The sequence below is a fragment of the Amblyomma mixtum genome, chromosome 6 (genome assembly GCF_055824585.1).
Source record: "Amblyomma mixtum isolate Tamu chromosome 6, ASM5582458v1, whole genome shotgun sequence".
Classification (NCBI taxonomy): domain Eukaryota; kingdom Metazoa; phylum Arthropoda; class Arachnida; order Ixodida; family Ixodidae; genus Amblyomma; species Amblyomma mixtum.
This window is the reverse complement of record NC_143017.1, coordinates 94,283,824-94,303,876: the sequence shown is the minus strand read 5'-3', so window position 1 is coordinate 94,303,876 and position 20,053 is coordinate 94,283,824. Positions and strand designations below refer to the sequence as shown.

The 20,053-nt window shown below is 46.7% G+C and overlaps 2 protein-coding genes across 5 annotated transcripts in view; one reads left to right on the top strand and one right to left on the bottom strand.

The window, feature by feature from the left end:
- Positions 1–5,022, top strand: part of LOC149339731 (uncharacterized) — a 51,796-nt gene extending 46,774 nt beyond the window's left edge. For 3 of the 4 annotated variants that reach the window (XM_089548405.1, XM_089548404.1, XM_089548403.1), the window contains one exon: positions 491–5,022. In XM_089548405.1, the coding sequence (XP_089404531.1) occupies positions 491–638 (148 nt within the window). In that variant the 3' untranslated portion in view covers positions 639–5,022. The remainder of the gene's footprint in view (positions 1–490) is intronic. The other variant, XR_016283554.1, reaches the window with a different exon arrangement.
- A 7,225-nt stretch (positions 5,023–12,247) lies between these two features.
- LOC149339730 (cubilin-like) overlaps positions 12,248–20,053 on the bottom strand; it is a 153,201-nt gene continuing 145,395 nt past the window's right edge. The window contains exons 63-66 of the mRNA XM_089548402.1: positions 19,787–19,967; positions 17,471–17,721; positions 13,380–13,491; positions 12,248–13,072 (exon numbers count right to left, since the gene is read on the bottom strand). Coding sequence (XP_089404528.1) covers positions 13,026–13,072; positions 13,380–13,491; positions 17,471–17,721; positions 19,787–19,967 — 591 coding nt within the window. The 3' untranslated portion in view covers positions 12,248–13,025. The remainder of the gene's footprint in view (positions 13,073–13,379; positions 13,492–17,470; positions 17,722–19,786; positions 19,968–20,053) is intronic.

Genomic DNA, 20,053 nt, shown 5'->3' with positions numbered 1-20,053 from the left:
CATCTGTGAAAGTTGCACATCTGGCGCAGCACTTGCTGTTTTGTAACCCTGGACAAGAGGAGAGTGGCGTCAGCTGCAGTAGGGGGACACTTCACTGTGAAGCCACATTATGCTTGGATATCGCAGTCGCGAACTAGGTTAGATGAATGTGTCCTTGAGAAGAGGAGGGTGGTGTCAGCTGCAGGAAGGGGACACCTCGTAGTGGAACCATATTCCGCGAGTGTGTCACAGTTGTGAACGCCAGCATCCTGAGAAGTATTGGAAGGTTTACGCTATGAAGACCATGTACCGAAACAACCATTCATCGCTGTACGTGTTAGTAACCATGACGTCTTGACAGTGGAACCAGGTGGTTCATTCCGGTAGCCGTCGGTTCCCGAACAAACAGGAGCATAGCCACTGGGGAGCAGAGTTCAGAGTTGGGGCAGAACTTTGACTAGTCCATCTCTTCATGCGGTCGCAAGTGTGATGTGATGTTTTGCGTTTGCAGGCGCCTGCCATGCATGCACTTATTCCACGTGGTGTGCGTGGACCAGTGGCTGACCACCAACAAGCGCTGCCCCATCTGCCGCGTGGACATCGAGGAGCACCTCAAGGATTTTGGCATCTCTTCCTCCTCCTCCTCCACCTCCTCATGATGCCGTCCGAAGCTGCTGTGCTGCCCCTCTGCCCTCGGCCAGTGCTGCAGAGCTGCGGGCACAGTCTGACGACGAGTGGCCTTTTCTTCTTCTTCCCCCGTCTCCTCCACCACCTGCCCACCGCCCAAAACAACACTTCTCTCTTTTTGATACCTCTTTAAGAGCGTGATCTTTGCTTTGTCTCTCTCTTTTTTTTTTGCTGCTCTTTCACACACATCCTCTTGTACTACCATGTCGCATCGGGCATGTTTTTGTTGAATATGCTAGTCTATTCTTCCATAAAGGGACCCTCAAGTGTTTCTTCACCACGGAAGAAGGCTTCCTCGGTGATTTGTCCAATTGACAAGCAGGGCGAGAAAGGAAGGAATGTGTGTTTTGCTTGCGTTGTTATCTTTTTCTTTTGATGTTGTTTCTAGTTTGCTGTGGTATTGTTTGGTTGGTGTGATGTGAGACATAGTATGCGGGCATCATATGCATGTTCGCATCATTTTTGCAGCAGTGCAGTGCATTCGGTGTATGACATATGCATTGCGAGAATTTGCTTACAGTGCAGCTGTGAAAAAAAAAAAAGAAAGTGAACGTAGAGTGGGTAGAAGTAAAATTAGAGGCAGTTTCAATGCATTGCTCAGGATGATTCTTCTGAGCACTAGGGAGGCAGAGAAGCTGAATAGCTTTGCAGTCCCAGGTCAGTGGGCAACCTGCAAATCCTGGCTAGGCATGCCAGCTTCGAGAAGATCAATCTTTTTGGTAGCTTCATGCTTGAAAACCTTCCACTGGACCTCTAAAGGTTGCAAAGTTAAATGGGTTTGCTGGTGAACAAAATGGCTTATATTGGTGAAGATTGGCAGGTGCTCATCAAAGGAAGAAACGAAAGGAACTTCATGAAATGAAAACTTTAAGCTTTGTGTACCAGTGTGATTTTTCATGTGTAAAGTGTGTTTTCATTTGCTTGTGGAAGTTTGACTTCATGTTATGTTTGTTTCTGATTTGTAGGAAGAAAAATGTACATTCACTACCATCTCAGTTTGTGTGAATAAAGATGCCTTGCATCACAAAATGTTGGCTCACGCTGCAGTTTTGACTGCAACTACTATTTTGTGCCCATCGCTGGTTGATTTCATCTTACTAAATATGCTCGGCAGTAGACTAGTTTTTATGCTTGTAGCTTCATCAACTACTGAACATTATAATTTGGCTTGTTCAGTTTAGACGGGGGCAACTTTTCTTGGCAATGAAAGGAAAGTAGTACTAGCACAAGGCGACAGTTTCCACCACTGTGTTGTTGCTAAGCATTCGCAGCATGTCTGGAAGCTGGTGGTTTGCACTTCCTGCAGTTTTCCTGCGAAAAATCTTTGAGTTGTCACCCCTGCGTGCGTGGTGTGGTTCAGAGTGTACAACACTCAAACCTGACTGTCATGTTGGCAGGAAACTTCACTGAACAGTTCACGTGCTGACTGCCATGACCGTAGTGCCATTTTTTAAATTGGGAATATGGAGCTGCAGGCCTCTCGTCGTTTGTATTGTGTACAAACTTGTGCATGGCAGAATGAATGAAGCAGTGAAATTCTGGTTAAATTGGATGAAGTCTGGACATATGCACACGTTCTGATGCTTTCAACCGGTCACCAAAATGCATTGCCTTCTCACACGCGGTCAGATAATGTTTTATTATGGGCACAAATCGCTTGCATTTGCTTTTTTTTTTTCTTTTTTGAAATGGAAAGCTGTATTTTTGCTTCTTTGCATGTGTACCTAGTTAATTTCAAGACAATTGCGTGGCATTTCTAGAAGCTGTTGTTGGTTGCTGAATGGTAACAACATGCGGAATATTTTTCTCCCTCCTCTTGAATGTTCAGTGTGAAGAGAGTTAATTCTTTTGTTGTTTGTGTATTTTGTTTGGCCAGTGTTTTTTATTATTTTGTGTAAAGAGGACTCTGTGCACAGAAATACTTGTGCTCTGCTGCTATCGGATGAGCTGGCAGATTAGGGAGGGCTTATTTATGTGATCAAAAAAAAAAAAGTGTCATGCTGCTGAGAACGTTGTGTCCACTTTGGTGTAAAAAGAGAATATAGATTCGTGCTGTCAGCGCTTTTCAACAAAACTTCCTTGGAAGGTATTGTCTTGAGTGGAAAGGATGCATTTTTCTGGCTATGAGCAGTGTGTTTAGTCGGTGGAATATCTGGGTGGATCCTTTCTTAAGGCAATTTTTCAGATAGTTCTAGCACAGGAGAATTTGGCAGTACAGTTCAGCTGTGGGTAATTAATTATCAGGTTGCTGAAGTGGAAAAGAAAAAGCCCGGTACACTGGCAGAATGATTACAGGTACTAGTTACTAGAGCTTGTTTGAAAATTTGTTACCAGCCGTATTGCTTTGGTTTTTTGGGAATTTAAGGACATTTATCTGTAGTTTGTATTGAGTAGCTTTTGTTTTGGTGCTTGCATGTGTGGCCTGAACACTTTACATTGATGGACATATTATAGCTTTGCTTTATGACTAAAAGATAAGGCTCTGAAAACTAACTTCAGTTTGGTTTGGGTCCTTCTTGTGCTACACTAAGTGTACTGTTAGTTAAGAAGTTCAGACATAGTTTGCATTGAGTTTCACTTTTTGTATTACAGTTCCTAGAAGTTTGGATTTTTGCACAGCATCACATATTTGGTGGGACTGGGTGTTTAGTGGAAACCTTACTGTTTTCGTCAGTGGCCTGAATAGCATCAGGTGTGTTGAATGGACCCCTTATTCCTCTCAGAGTTTACCGTATGAACTTAGTGTCTTCAGCATTTTGCAGCTTGAGATTGCTTGTGGCAGGTTGCACAAAACTTACTGGTTGCACAAAAGGTTAGCGGTTCACATATTTACTTGGAACTCTGCTCTAGTTATGCATTTTATGGAGAAAAAAAATTTGTAATCATTGTTGGGCAAAAGCAAAACAAAAGGCTGTGAAAATAAAACCTGGTACTAGTGCACATTATTAATCTTTGTGAAACATGTGGTTTCCTTTGATCAAGGGTTTCTTATCATAATGCAGATCTGGAATTCAGCAGCTGCAGAAGGTGTAGTCTGTCCGATTGTGCATTTCTAGAACTGTTGGCAGTTGTAGAAATGCAGTGTTAGTAAAGCTGAAAGGGATCCTTGTGAACCGTTGCAGTTCTCTCACTGAAAAAAAAAGAAAAAAAATCGTTGCCGATATTTTAGTTGACACAAAGCCCTTTAGCTTTCTTATGTACTTTAAAATACATGCACTTGAAATATTATTGTGCTGCCCTTTTCTTGTGCTTTGCCAAGCTGACTGTGCAATGACTGTTAGGTTTGGTCATGAGCTGGGTGTCCCCTGGAAACGTAGGTTCCAATCTTTGCATGAAGGCCTAAAGTATGTTGCCGGACGGTGGATGCAAAGTTGTGTGAGCGAATTAGTACAAATGTTAAAAGACAAATGGGGTGGGTACTTTACCTTATACTTTTTTCTATTCTAAAAGTTCCTTTGATGCCTTGCATCCTTTTTCCCTGCTGTCTTGTTCTTATCCTTAAATCTGCGGAGCAGCCCTCCCCTACCTCTCAAGTTGGCTAGTCTGTTGCTCACAAAACGGTGTTTTATCTTGCGTGTCTTGAGGCAGGCTCTGGTATTGCTTGCTTGCCAATTCCAATGTCTGCTGGGTATGTAAATGAAGCCTTATGAAGAGGCTTAACTATTCGTCCTTGTACGACTTGTGGGTGGCTGAAACTTTCTGCTGGGGCAACGAAACGTTTCCTTTGGCTCCATTGAGAAAGTTGTCGCTGTATTCCAGGCCTTGCACATCACTGGATGCTCTATGCAGTTCCTGTCTTGTTTTTTCCTTTGAATTGATGATGTGGACCTTTTGCTACCACTTCCATGCAGTTGATTCTGCCTGGACTATTGAAGTTTTCTATCCTTTACCACCTTTTTGCTTCATAGTCTGTGAAGCCCAGCTGTTTCTATTAACCTTGTACAATGTCGCTGCGTCCTTGGAACAGTGCATTGCTGGCTTGTTTTTCGCAAGTGTACATATGAAGGCGCCTTTGGAAATGAGCTTTCAAGGCTTGGGTGCCTGTGTGCTTACTGCAACTTTCCAGATGCAACTTTTAGGCTATCCAATTGATGTGCTTAGATAGCAAGGTCCTTGTTTCCCATGGTAGTTACTATACTGCCATAAATGATAAGTTGTCTGAATACTTGTTGATCAAGTTGTTTTTCTTTTTTTTAGCTGTTTGTGTCTATCTTGTGAATGCAGTGTGATGCAACTCTCTGATTATGTGTATTTAAAGACTACATTGCTTGCAAGGTACCCAGTTTGTATTACTGAAATGTGCGTTACACGGAAGCAATGCCTATAGTTTTAAATAAAAGTTGTATTGCAACCATACTCCAATGAAGTTTAGTATTTCCATTGCTTCGAAGCTCTTTGCTCAAAGAGATTGTCTGTAGTAAATACGTGTTGACCTCTTGTGGTCGAGCGTTGCGAATTCGCGACACTGTGAGCTCCTGTATCGGGCTGGAACGCATGAACGATACCTCGGTTTCAGATTTGAAGGTGCCAGGCAGCCACAGCGAAATGTCGTCTCACCCCTCATAAGTTAAATTCTGTACATTGTTGTTTACATGGTAGAAACGCTACAGCAGCCGTGCTCGTTGTCTTATGCCGCTGGTGTGGAGAACGTCGCATCGCGAGTACCTGAGAGTGTGATAAAGAAAAAGGGAATGGGCAGTTAAAGGAGAAAGAAGCCTCTGTTGATAAAGTAGATATGACTGTCCAAAAATTATATGACAACCGAGGTGGGACTCTGGCCAGCACAGGCAATAGTGCTGTGCCAGTAGTGCAACGCAAGAGGTATCACAAGAAGGAAAAGGAGACGGAGATGTGCTGCTTCAGCCAGCGATTGCTGCCACATACAACTCGTTTGTGAGGTTCGTGAGGTCGTGTGGTGTTGATTTACTTGATGGAATGGTGGCATATCATAGGATTTCTCTGTGTTGGTGAAGATGGTTATTGAGAGAGATGGAGAAAAGTTGTCAAAGATGGGAGAGGCCTTTTTTCTAGTGCTGAGGTTGCACAGCGTAGGACAGTGGCCAGTCATAAGATACCACGATGCAAAAGTCGGCCAGGGCTCATTTGTGCAAGTTGCAAGCGTTGGCTTTGCATTAATAACAAATGCTTCACAAGTTTCCACGCAATGCGAGACTCTGCTCATACAATTTCTTCCAAGGGTTATTTTGAAGAAATAAATAGAAATAGGTGTATATTTTTTGCACTTTATGTTTTCGCAACAAACCTACAAAATGGTACCAAGTAGTAAGAGTCATGGCCCTCGTTGTTTTGGCATGCAGAAACATTTAGTGTTTGCTGTGGGGACTGAGAAATATCAGTTTTTGGGGTTTGCACTTTCTGGCACTGTACATCAGTGGTTGGGGTCTCATACAGCAAAAATTGAATGCTTGTGGAAATATTTTACAGTGGGACCTAAGCTTGATGGTTTTACATTGGTGATTGCATGAGGGACACTGCGTGGTTTATAGTATTTGTTGTTCACCAAGCGTAAAACTACGTGCCATGACATTAAAAAAAATACAGTGCACTATCTCTAATTTGAACTAAAAGGGACCTGGGACTTGTTTGAATTATCAGGAGTGCACCTGAATAACATGCATGAGTAAATATGATTTGCTTGATGGATATCTATGCATACAAATCGTAATTTGGAACATCTTCTCTATGCAGACGTAGCTATAACCATATGGACAACATAAATTATGGATGAAAAACACTGATTTATTTTTTTCAGCCAGCAGACTCCCGTTTGTGTAGTCAAAAAAAAAAAAAGAAGCTAATGATGTGCTGGTTTCCCAGTAGAATAAAACCACATTAGGTTGCACTTCAAAGGATAGAAAAAGGCGGGGGGGGCGACATCATTACCGGGGGCGATGGGCTTCGTGAATGCCCGGCAAGCACGCACATTGACGCCAGAAGTGCGAGAGGCCTTCTCAAAGATAGAAGACCCATGATGGGCTTGGTAAAGGCGGCTCTCAAGAGGATGACTGAGTGATGCATGGCCGGTAGTCGCGGCTGGTAGCAAAGTTCGGAGAACGAAACTACGCGGTGACGTTGCTGGCCCTCCGGTAGTCGTCACACCTGCCGTTGCGTGCACGCCAAAGCTTGCGCGGCAGAGGTATCACCAAGAATTGAAATTAGGGGAGCTGTCTAAACTTGTAGGGAACATAGAGGGGTGGAGGGGGCTAAAGGAGAAGTGGTAGTCATCTTTATTTGTGTCGATGCGCCACTTAAGGCTATCAAAGTTTATGAGTGCAACACTCAGGACAAATAAAAATTCCCCATTGTGTGGAAAACAAATAAAAATCGTCACGAATTAAGGGTCCGCGTTCAGATAAACAGGGGTGTGTATACACCCCCCATAGAGAGTGCGTAGGGAACTGTTCCGCCGGAAAAAATAATGTCCCACCTCTAAGGAGGAATATCATCAGGTGGCGGTGAAAACGCCGTGGACAGCAGAAGACTGACGTGGAACTGAAGCGAACTCTAAATTTGTTCAGCTGATTTGCAGGCGATAGCAGCGAGCGTGCTCGGCGGTCGTCGAAGGGGAGTAGTGTAGCCGATGTCGGCCGCGCTAAATTTAAAGCTGTCAAAACAGATGTGGCGCGTAATGCAACCATGAGTGAGTGAGTGAGTAGAAACTTTATTGATTTATAAGATTTAGCCTGCGGTGGAGGTCTTCTTCAAGTCTTCTCTTCAAGTCTTGAGGTTGCCTCCTTAGCCTTGGGTGGTCCCCTAGTCCAGGGCTCCACTGAGTCTGGCCACCTCGCTTGCGTGTGCTATGAGTGCCCTTTGGGCCTCTAGCTCGCAGCTGGTGAGCCGGCTCTCCCATTGCTCCGCACTTGGTGTGTCGTGTTTGTGGAACGATATGTTTCTGTCGCATTCCCATGTTATGTGGTATAGTGTTGGCCTCGCTTCGCACCAAGGGCATGTGGCGCGGTATTGTGTCGGGAACATCTTGCTTAGTATATATAAGTTGGGAAGGAGCCTGTCTGTAGCTTCCGCCATTTTGCGGCTTCTTCCTTGCTTAGCTCTTTGTGTGGTGGGGGGTATTTGTATCTTAGCCCCCTGTATAAACTTAGTGTTGCAGAGTACCCAGCCCCTAGGCTAGTCCAGAGCTCCTCCGGGGCGTATGAGAAGTTAATACGCAACCATGAGAATGTTGAACAACGTAGAAGCAGTTGCGCATGGCTACGATATCGAATATTCGAGATGGCCGGTCCCATCTCGCGCTACCAAGGGCCGGGGCTGGTTCCACGAGATGATGATGATGATGATGTCCTCGGGCTGAATGGCACATACCCACGGCGGGGGATTGGCCAGGGTGCATAGCGGGATCAAACAGCTTAAATATGTCATATTTTAAGGCGAAAGCCTTTAATGTCTCATCGTTGTAAGCAGCAGTTGTCGACAGAGAATGTCACGCTTTTCAGTTGGTCGAAACGGTCGTGACGTCACAGTGCGCCAATTTCAAACGGGCCAATTGTACTTTGGCTAGTAACCATGCAACCAATTGAAGGGACCATATAGTGATGCTCCAAGTAAGTTGGACTGAGCTTAGTTAATTGCTTAATTACCCAATTAGCCTAATTAACTTCTCTAGTCAGGCCATATAAATAAATAAAACATCGTAAGAAATTGGTCGAGCTAGGGAATCGAACCCCGGTCTTCGGAGTGCGAGACGAGCATGCTATCCACTCCGCCATGCCAGCTCGATGGTTTGGAATGAACAAAGGCACGTCTAGTGAATACGGTGTCTTCGCTCACTGCCATCCTCCTCCCTTCTCTTCCGGCGAGGTTTAGGTGTCCACCGAGATATGAGAGAGAAATACATTTCCTTTCCTCAAAAACCAATTTACCGACGAGCGAGGCATAGAACCGAATGGGCGATGGCGTTCTATGGACTCCCTGGCAGCGTTGCAAGACGCTCTCGCGTTCCACTCTTAGAGGCGAAGCTTAACATCTTAACCACACATCAGTGACCACACTTTAGGTCAAAAAAGTGCACCCCCCCCCTGAATTTTGACGGGTGTCCACCGAGATATGTGAGACAGTTACTGCGTAATTTTCTTTCCTCAAACACAATTTTCATTTTCTTCATTACGGGCCATCTTCGTCTTTCTTTCACTTCCACTTCCTCCGTTCCTCTACGGTGCGGTTCAGGTGTCCACCGAGATGACAGAGATTTACTGCGCCATCTCCTTTCCTCAAAAACCGTTGCGTTGAAACGGCAAGGCATCGCGCCGAACGGGTGGTGGCGTTCCGTGGACTCTCTGGCAGCGCTACAACACGCTGTCGCGTTCCACTCCTAAAGGCGAAGCTTAAGCTTAAGCTTAATTAGCAGTTAATTAGTATTCAGGCATTAATCAGTAATTAACCATTAATTAGTGATTTGTAATCACTTAGTAATTAGTACTCAATTACATGTGACGCCACCAGTGCCACAGAAGCACTGAAAGTGGTGCGGAAAACGCTTTCGCCTCTACGCACTTTAGACAGTCAAAGTGCCCCCTGAATTTTTTTAAATTTTTTCTTTATACATAGTGCACGAGAATTCGAAAGGCTGCAGCCAATGTGACTTATGAAAATAATCCAAAATGCCAAATTTGGTACGATGTTTGTACAACGAAATTCGGTACATTTTTTACTATCTGGATTTTTACATACCCTGCAAATGTTACGGAGTCTCGCTCCATAGCCGCGAAAAAAAAAAAAAAAACATCCTGAAAGGGTTATATAGACGTCAAATTTTTGTTCGCATGCTTTCTTCTTTCAAGTGACGCTTTAGGATCACCTCCTAATCCCGTGGTATTCGCCTACGGCCATTAAAAAAAATTGGAGGGACACTTAAAGGTGCACAGAAGCGAAATCTAAACTCATATTTTGCCGCGGGAACTGAATCTACACGTTCCGAGCATTCTTAGAAACTTCGAATTATTGCCCTGTGCGGCCGATTTCCCTAATTTAAATCGAATTAACGTCCGGCTCCCGCCTTTTTTTTTAATTCCCCGCAGACGGATGGGAGGAGTCGACCAACGCATGGAGTGCCTTTCAGGCAGTCGAGTGGAGGCTTTGCTTTCGCTTTTACTTTTTTTTTAGGTTTCCGTGAATAATAGATCTAGTCAGAGACTACATAGCTGCAAATTAGGCCCACGGAAATAAAAATACGCATGGACTCTTTGCTTCCGCCGATCACTACGTATCACTCCGCCGATGGCAGAGTGGCAAGCCGCCACGGGACTGGTTGAAAGGTTGGTCGGTCGACTCCTCCCACGGTCTGCGGGGAATTTAAAAAAAAAAGAGAGGCAGGAGCTGGGACGTTTAAACGGACCTAAATTAGCGAAATCTGCCGCACAGGGCAAATTCGAAGTTTCTAACCAAGAACGCTCGGAACGTGTATATCGAGTTCCGGAGGTAAAAAGACGAGTTCGGATTCCTCTTCAGTGCTCGTTTAAGGCTGATACGCGATAGTATTAATGGGTTAATGCTCGTATATGCGGAATTAGTAATTCTGGACTTTACATTAATAGATCCCAAGGTGTCCTCATACCACTTCCGGTACTGCCCTGCGATGGCAGGTGCTGCTACAGGTGGGGCTTGTGCGACCCATACTGCTCTTTCTGAGCAACCTGGGTCCTTTCTGAGCACCCGCCGTGACGTCATACAAGAGCCCCCGCAGCTCTCCCGAAGGTCAAGTGTTGCACACACGGCGATACCCGGCTTTACCTAGTAGAGTGAAGCTATCACTTCAAGAATTACCGGGGGCATCTCCGCCTTTGAGGATATCACACCGTTTGGACCAATCGTGAGTTTTGTAACTCCGCCACCTCTTGGTCGACGCCGGGTTTTCGTGTCGATGAGGCATATACCGGGTGTCCCAGCTAAATGTAACCAAACTTAAAAAAGGCGAAGTGTCCCAGGCCAGTGAAACCAACTGAGGGTTGTTCATAGTCGCGTGGCCTAGTCTTGGGTATTTTTTTCGCTCTTCAACGTTAATTAATTATTAAGGTTAATTAGCTAACTTTCTAATTATTGACTTCAGGAAGAAAGTGTCAATGAGAAAGTTTTAGATCGCCTCGAAAAACCGCTAGTAGTGCTGTTTCCGTCAAGTTACGATTTACGTAGCTTCATTTATTGGCCTTAAAAGAAAGTTATCACGTGACCAGCTGCTCGCTCACTTCTCTGCCCCAATGTGCACCCAAAGTCTCATCGTGGAGAGCACTTCAGAAAAAACGGATTTTATTCTTCAAGGCGCGTCTTGGGACGTTGAAGTGGCACAGTTGTCATGTGGAAGCTTTTTCTTATTGTGCGGGTTATTTATTTATTTTATTTATTTATTTATTCATACTGTTAACCCTCTGCATGAGGGTCATTACAGGGAGGGAAACATATACAGACACAAGTGCAATTCTCTTCGCTAAAAAAAGAAACACTCAAATGCACAGAATTACAGATTTGCACAGCAATCCTCCAGGAACGCGTTCACACCTATCACAAATTTGTCTACATCTGTTTGGTCCACAACGTCACTTGGTAGTTGATTCCAAATTTCTACAGTGTATTGGGCGCATGTTGGAGTGGCCCGTAAAAAAACTACTTTACGTAAACATTACTTTCCTGCAAATGTCTCAGTAAGCTGTTTCTCAAAGCGATCTACAACTTTTCCATTGACACTTTGTTCCTCAAGTCAATAATTAAAAAGTTAGTTAATTAAGCTTAACTAATTAGTCAACCTTGAAGAACGAAAAAAATACTACAGACTAGGTCACGCGACTCTAAACAACCCTCATTTGGTTTCAGATGGCTAGGACATCCCATGTTTTTTAAAAGCTTGGTTACATTTAGCTGGGACACCTGGTATACTCAGCTGCAACTCAGGAACACAGCGGCAGTGCTTCTCAAAGAGGGCCCGTCCAGCACCACACCGTCTTTTCAACTTCCCCCCTTTAGCCCATCCGCATCCCTAGCCTGAACAACAACAAACCCACTACATCAACCTAACGATGACTGACATGTGTAGTTGGTGTTTAGGTCACATGACGCATTAAAAAAAAAAAACAGCAATATAACTGTTGATACAGCGTCTGTTGTCATTCCAGATCTTGAAAGAGGCTGGCCCAAGTGTTGCAGTGAAATAAAACTGTTTATTGAGCACAAACATAGACATTTTTATTTCACGACAATATTTGGACGATCGTTAGCCATGTTGTGCTATAACCGGCAAAATTTCACCTGATGCGGCTCCGCTAGCCTGACGTAACCTATCTCGACCGACGTTCTTTTGCGCGCCGGGAGCAGAAAGTATGAATTAATCGATTCTGTGGTATGAATTAATGCTAACATTTTGAAATTTGTTCGGATTAACCGAAAATGTGCGAACTATCCGAGTTTGAATGATGGTAAGTCTGCTGTAATCACCTATCCTATCTCCTTACACAGCGTGTATGTTCGGTGGGTACACCTTCTGTGCTTTTACGCAGCGACTATTGGCTCCTTCAGTGTATACATCGACACACTAGACGTAAAGCAGCACATAACAAAGGTACATAAATACTTCGTTTATTGGCATAATTATATTACTAGAACCTGCGCATTTAAGGGAACAACAGAGGTAAGAGAGTACGAAGAATATTTTGCAACGCGAAATGACAACACCTAAGAAAAAAAATATTAACCTTCCATGTACCTGCGCAATCGTATCTGATCAATTATGAAATGAGGAAACAGGATTGAAAAATTTCGGTGGGCAAGCGAACGATGGTAGACGAAACCTTTTATAATGTATATTTTTGGCGTGTAATATGCATAATTAATTTTATAGTTGCCAAAGCTTGTGCGCACGTGAGACATCTGAGCGAAATGGCTGTGCACGGGTCGGTCCTGCTCAAGACGTTATGTGTGTTCTATTTGTAATGCGACTCAAAAAGAACATGACCCCGTCACGAGGAGATGAGGTGAGAGCAGGACTATCACCGTTCGTCGCGGTCTGCGGCGGTCAGCCAGGTCTTTTCGTTGGCAAGTTAATGATTTCTTTTCCCGCGATGATTACACACACTCTGTAGTGCTCCATGAACAAAATATATACTGCAATGATCAGTCCAAGTGTCGTCGTCAAAGGCACAGCTGCTACCACTCTGCGCCTTGAGCCTCACTGCTGGCGTCCTCTGTCTCCTGGTATAGAATGCGGCATGTTGCTGAGGCAGGCTATCAGAAGTCAGGAGACAGGCGATTGCTGTCTCCTCGTTTGTCTTCCTTCGTAGTACCAGGGCATGCCGCGCAGCGGATAGTTGCTAATTTGGAACTTTGATGCAGCCGAGCGATCATGGTGACTGGTCCACAGATGACACCCCAACATGCGCCCGTTGGTCTGCAGTGGAAACGGGTGGCGTGTAAGAAAGTGACAGCACAAACGACCCACGCGCAATTGGCAACGCCTCGAGAACTTTTGTTTTCACGACGGAATCACGAATAACATGGCTATAGAAAGAAGAGGAGGAAATATCAGGTCCCTGCCACGAGAATACGAAGAAATCGCTTCGCTTTCGAAATATAATTTGACCTGAGGTAACGCTTCCTTGACAGGGGTAACGGACATTGATTTCTCCTGTGGAGCACTAAAACGCAGGCGTTCGCTGCGAATAGAACTTCTCACTGCATTCGAGGCATAGTCTTACCTTCGTGTTGAACCTTGAAGCGTGCGTAGAAGCCGACGCCCGTGTTCTTTTCGTTGGTGACCATTCTAACCATAAGCTGGCTGCCTGTCGACTGGAGCGTCGCTGGCATATCCTGCATATCAAACGGGACATACAAATGGAAGGTAAGGTTGCATGCTTGCGGGCCAAGCACTGCCACAAAATTCGAAGCATATTCGAAAAAACCAGCGACGCGTAAAAGCGGTCTCGCCAGCGCGCGCCGCTAGAACAGGGGAGAAACAAACCCCAGATAGCGCCTAACCTTGTGTGTGTTGCTGCCCCCTCCACCTCGTTCACCGGCGCGGCGCCGAAGAAATGACGTCAGCGCGCGTCGTCGTTTGTTCGAGAATGCTGGATTAATTTCTACTCGATGCTGACGGAGAGGAGAGGGCGTAGCCTTGAGCGTGGTAAATGATACCCTCTCCGCTTCACTCGTGTGCCGGCAACGGCGCAACGCAAGAAGGATCTGGAAGCTTCTCGAAGCCAGTCTCCACGCCTGACCAATGGGGACGCGCGCCCGGAGCGAGAAGGAGAAGGAAACTGCGCAGCTGATACTGTGTGTATGTGCATGCCTGCCTTGGCGCGAAGAACAGATAGACGTGGAACAAGCCTATATAAGGGCGTTGACCGCTGTCGGTTAGGCCGAGCCGCCGTTTAAGCTCCATCAAAGCGCGCCCGCTTGACTCCCGGAACAACACCACTCGCCCAGTCACGCACCAGCGAGACAGCGTGCGCCAGTCTGCAGGACGGCTTCGTCGAGGACCTGTGGTCATTGGACTGTCGCAGTGCCCGGTGAACAAATTGTGTTTGTCTCTCTTGTGTTAGTGCACTTTAGGGGCAATAATTATTTTGTATTGTAATTTCTCTCGAGTATTGCTTTGCACGAGTTGCATTGTATTGCAAATCACTTTGTATATGTTTGTACTAGTAATTGTGAAATCCTCTGTATCGTCTCATTGCTGTATAAACTTTGTTTTGTTTGTGAACCTTTTGCTCCGACCGCTGGCTTGCGACCGGCGAAAGCTGGGCACCAAACGACCACCCCCCTTGTCACTTGGTAACTGGTCTCTGGCAGAGCTTGCCACGCTGAGCCGAGGGCATCTCCTTTGTGACCGAGACCCTACTCCCATACGCTCTAAGGGTGTCTGGAAACGCACGCATAAGTGCGTAAAGTGATTACATATACGCCTGGCCTATAGGAATGCAAAATGATCTATTCGCTATCCTCGTATTTCTCACCTCACCCCCCAGTTGAGTTTGCGGGCCGCCGGGCAGCGGGCCATCTCCGTATCCCCCCGGGCGCCGCCGACTTGGTCCTTATCTTAAGATGTTTTAGGCGGCGTAGCTTTTAAGCAGACAGAGTAAACGCTGGGGTCAAAGGGCTGCCGCCCTAAAAGGTAAAAGCAGCAATGGCAGCGAGGGGTGCCGGAAGGGGGCCCGTTCCGCGGACAGTGCGTACGAGTCGCGTACCCCGGCTATTGTCGGGGTTAAGTTCAATGGCTTTTCGACGGCGGCATCGAACAGTGCGAAAGAAATCTTCAGGGACACTTGAGAGGGAAGCTTGTGTGGGAGGCAGCTGAGTGCTATTACGAATGGTCGTGAGGCTGATGGAAGTGGTCATTCGGGTAACGAGTTGTGATTACTCTGCCTATGGCCGGAGGGCTCAGATGCCATCCTGTAGTGTTTGGAGCCACAGCTGATGGAAGTGGTGCTTGCGTGCTTTTGTGGTGTTGTCAAAGTGTTTTCACTGTGTGTGGAAAAGCGCTATCGGCTTCTTCAAAGGCATGCGGCCCTCGCGAGCAAACAAGCTCGTGGGGACCGGCGTGTCTTTGGTCTGTTGAGTTGCACAGAAAACGCTCTGATTGGTTGTAAGAAGCCCATCTCTCATTGGTTACTAAGTTTGTCCCCAGAATGCTGGGGAAACTTATTTAAGGAGGCGTTTTGGCGCCAAAGAGGAGGAGACTTGGGCAGGGACTCTTGGTGGAGAGTCGGAATCGCGAGAGACGGACAGGGTCTAGCTTTGCGCTGGCCACGTTCCGAAGGACGAGGAGCCGCTACGTGTAGCGCGAGTTCAGTCGGCCAGGCAGGACAGGGTTTCGTAGGGGCGAGCTCTGGCCTGGCGCTCCCGATCGTCCTGAATGCTAGCGACCACCCGGGTCGATGTGTATATGTGTAAATAGTTGTAAATAAACCCAGCTTGTACATTCCCGCAAAGAAGTTCGTCTACGTCTCATCTCCCTCCTGCAACGTGTCGCGCCCAAACGGACCCCCATCTCCACCACCACAAAAGAGGAAGACCTGAACCCGAGTCTAACTGCCCCCCCCCCCCCCAAAAAAAAAAAAGAAAAGAAAGCACGGCGCCGAAAAACCTTGCCAGAGTGCGATGCCGCTCAGTCAGTGCAAACTGCGCAGACTGAAAACTTGCGTGTGTAAACAAAAAAATTGAAGGAGCATTTATGTAACACCTGACGTGAGTTTCACCTTCGAAGGGGGTCATGACCCTGCGCAAGGAGTTCAATGAGTCACATGACGGTTAACGAGTCATAATTTTTTTAGTCTTGAGACCAAAGAGTCATGCCACTGATGATGACGCTGCTGGTGATAGTAACGTAGTGAAAACTGCACTCCCCCCCCCCCCTTCCATTTATTGAGAATAGTGCGATCTCTGGACAACAAGCTTTTAAACTGATGCGGTAAAACAACAGCAAAGGAGATTCTCATGTTTTGCCCGAGGCAAACAGATCAAAGTGATAGTTGTTCATCAACAGTGGAAGCAATGCCAGTCCACAACGTTGAGGGCTAATGCAGTTATGTTTTACAGACATGCATCTATATAGGAGACTTGCTAAGGGGTGGACGTCATGAGCATTGGACGCAGAATGTGACATCCAGTTAGTCCGGCGTTTGCCTGACCTCGGATTATTACCCACGTGGGCCAATGAGTAAAAAAAAAAGCGTACTTTGTAATCATGCAGTGCAGCCCATATTAGGCTTCTTTGTATGTGGAGCTCTGATAAATAGCACGGGATAGGGCGGAAAGGGATGGGGGAGAAAGGAAGAAAAAGGGGGCGTGTGCTGTGCGGCAGTTGCTGTAACTTCACCCTGTAGAAAAGTATAAAATCTTGAGATCCTTTTTTTGCAGAAACCTTTTAAAGGCTTTTTTTAAATTTTAAATATAGTCATTCAGCTATCGTTTCGCTAGCTGGACAGTCAAGATGGGTGCACGTGTATGCATAACCAGGCCGTGCAGTATTTCGTCATCACCATCAGCCTGACTGCGCCCACTGCAGGGAAAAGGCCTCTCCCATGCATACGCAATTAACCCGGTCCTTTGCCAGCTGCATCCCCCGTATCCCCGTAAACTTCATAGTCTCATCCGCCCACCTAACTTTCTGCCGCCCCCTGCTACGTTTGCCTTCCCTTGGAATGCACTCCGTTGCCCTTATAAGGACCAGCGGTTATCTTGCCTTTGCATCACATGCACTTTCAAAGCCCACTTCTCCTTGTTGATTTCTTCTAGGATTTCATTCACCCGCGTTTGTTCCCTCACCCACTGTGGCCGCTTCCGGTCTCTTAATGTTACACCTATCATTTTTCTTTCCATAGCTCGCTGCGTTTCTGCCCCGTAGGTGAGTACAGGTAAGGTACAACTATTGTTTACATTTCTCTTGAGGAGTATTGGTAAACTGCCATTCATGATCTGAGAGAAGCTGCCATATGCGCTCCACCTCATTCTTATTCTTCTAGTTATTTCCCTCTCACGATCCGGATCAGCTGTCACTACCTGCCCTAAATAGACATATTCTCTTACTTCGGAGTGAATTCCTAGAGAAGGCAAGCGTAGCAGGGGGTGGCAGAAAGTTAGGTGGGCGGACGAGATTAAGAAATTTGCGCGAATGCGGTGGCCGCAACTGGCGAAGTACAGGGTTAATTGGAGAGGCATGGGAGAGGCCTTTGCCCTGCAGTGGGCGTAGTCAGGCTGGTGATGATGATGACCTCAGGTGGCTGCGCCCAGAAAATTGAATCATCCCGTCTTGTTTCCAAAATTGTGCCTATCGTGCGCGTAAGCGTACCTGTCCGCAGAGGTGCGTGATCTTGGCGTCGGGGCTGTCCCGGTGTCCGTCGTACACCTCCACGTAGTTGGCCTCGCAGGCGGCGGCGGACGAGTTGAAGGCGAACGCGACGAAGCTCAGCTGCAGCCTGGCCCTGGCGCGGCCCGTCACGAACCACGTGCAGGTGCGGCGTTGGGCGAACGTCGCCGGGTAGCCCGGGCTGGACAGAGCGCCCTCGCTGGCCGTCACGTTGCCGCCACAACCGGCGGGGGCTGCGAGCAGGAAGAACAATATTAGCATTAAAACATTCGGCGGCCTTCTGTTTTCATGTGCGCAATTGCAACGATAGGTGTGTCACGTCTTGGGACGCCTCGTTCCACCTGGCCCATCATATCGAGGAGCCACACACTATGAATAGACAGGTACAAGGGGGACTCGAAAGATGGTCGTCATGTTGGGACGTAAGACAATAGACGGCGATTGCCCGGAGATGCAGTGATTGCCATTGGCCAGAAGGTGATCACGTGATGCAACGCCACAGAATCGACGCTGATTGGCTGGCGAGAGATGGCCATTGGCCAGAAGATGGTCGCATGATGGTGACACACCAGACCTATCGGTCACCGTTGTCAGTAGTATTCTGAAGGAAAAAGAATTGAAGGGCTCTGCTGATGCCAACCATGCCGAACACTCCGGAGCACCCCCTTGATGCGGCTTTTTCAATGATAATAATAATAATAAAAATGATCTGCAGGTAGGATTATGTTGAGCTGTCGCAGGCCGGCCTTCGTTGACGCTGCTCCCTTTCCTCTCCCGAGGCACGAAACTGTCGTCTGATCGTGACTCTCCAGGAACCCTTGAGGCTCTCCCACATGCTAAGCACAAATGACGCTTGCTTCTGACCTAATAGGTCACAAGGCGAATTCGTGTTGAATTATTACGGCTATCGAGTTCAATATTCCTACCCGGAGCGCCATTTTTGATTCCTCCCTTTCTTCGTGACCAGGGCTATCATTGCATTCCGACGTGGCTCGACTGGATATGGGCGTCCATCCCAACGATGAACGAGCAATAACTTAGCCCCGCAGTGTCTCGTGGCACCAGCATAGTCTCCATTGTGTTGAGGGGCAAATAATGTAACCAGCATCTGGCTTTTAGCAAAAGGGTCTGTGAGGTAGCATTTCATAGAAGTAAGAACCTCACGTTCGAAGCAAGAACCAGATATGATAGACTGAAATTACTTTACCGTATTATCCACAGTTACATAAGGTAAACAATTTTCAGCAGGAATATATGTTCTTTGTTCTCCGTACATTGTCCCAGCTCTGCGGTTAGCGTTGTTGACCAGCAGCGCAGCCAATTTTTAGCGTGCACAACAGTAAAGAAAGGGTTATGAAAATTAAAGTAAAGCGCGGCGCGCGGCTGCACACAGAGCAGGCGGACAACGATAAATCCACTCCTCCCCTAGCGGGACCGATTTTGGATTAGTTCGGCGTGAAGCAGATGCCATGCGAACACTGCTGCTTCCGCGTGTTTGGGTCGTCCGTTGTCATGGAGATTTACACCGTAACTGCGCCGCCGAACGTAAGTGAAGGAGGCACTGGCGCTACCGTCTGTAATTCGTGGCCTCTGAGAGGTATACGAAGTTTAACCCACCGGCAAAACTATCGCAAACCGTATGAGGACCCGGGTAAGGAACCGGACGAACCAGCCTATCTCTGATGGCGACAGGCAGACGGCGCAAAATGGACCTTTTGCCACGCGCTCCGCTGTTGGCATTTCATTTGACGGCGATAGTACTTAGCTAACTCTCTGCTTTTTCTAAGTGTGTGGTAAGTAATATTGATTTGTTCGTCTTAAGCGCGCTTACAGTAGTTCGTATCGCACGTAGCGAACGGAGTAAATAATATTTCTCAAAAGCTTGTTAGCATGTCCCCGCCATCTTTACGCAGACAGATTTTATCACCAGTAATAGTAGTTTTTTTTTTAGCTTGTAACAGTTCGTGCAGCTTCGAGACCAAAAGTGATTCCGCGTTCCCTCGGGTATTTGTCTAATGCCGGAATTTAGAATTGGTACGATTGTACACGCCTTCAAAAATTTAGCCGTTGCTGTTTACGGTTGAAAATGCGGCTTTCTTGAGGCCTGGGTACACTGTTTAGGTGGAAAAATATTTCTTTTGAATCGAAAATACGAGCGGCGCTTGAAATGCTCAAGAAGCACTCTTAGCTATTTTTTTTTTCCCACCAGAAACTCTTCAGTTTCTTCTCAACGATGTAGGCAACGGTCTTAAGTGGTGCGTCATGTATACTACTTGTAAACTGAGTACCACGGTATACCTCCTTCAGGGCTGGTGAAGTAGACCATCATGTACCGGACGGACCAACCGCCCATGTTCCGACCAGCATCCGCTTTTTTGACGATGACCATGAGTCGGTTTCCGGTTGAAAACACCGGGCTCGGGTTGACGTCACCGCACACGTGGGTCAGGACTCGAGAAGTGGCGCTGCCGTCGCGAACCTAACGCAGAAGAAGAGGCAGAGACAGCGAGTGCCATGTTAAGAAGAAGACGAGTGACGGAACTGCAATGAAGAATGCACGAAGCG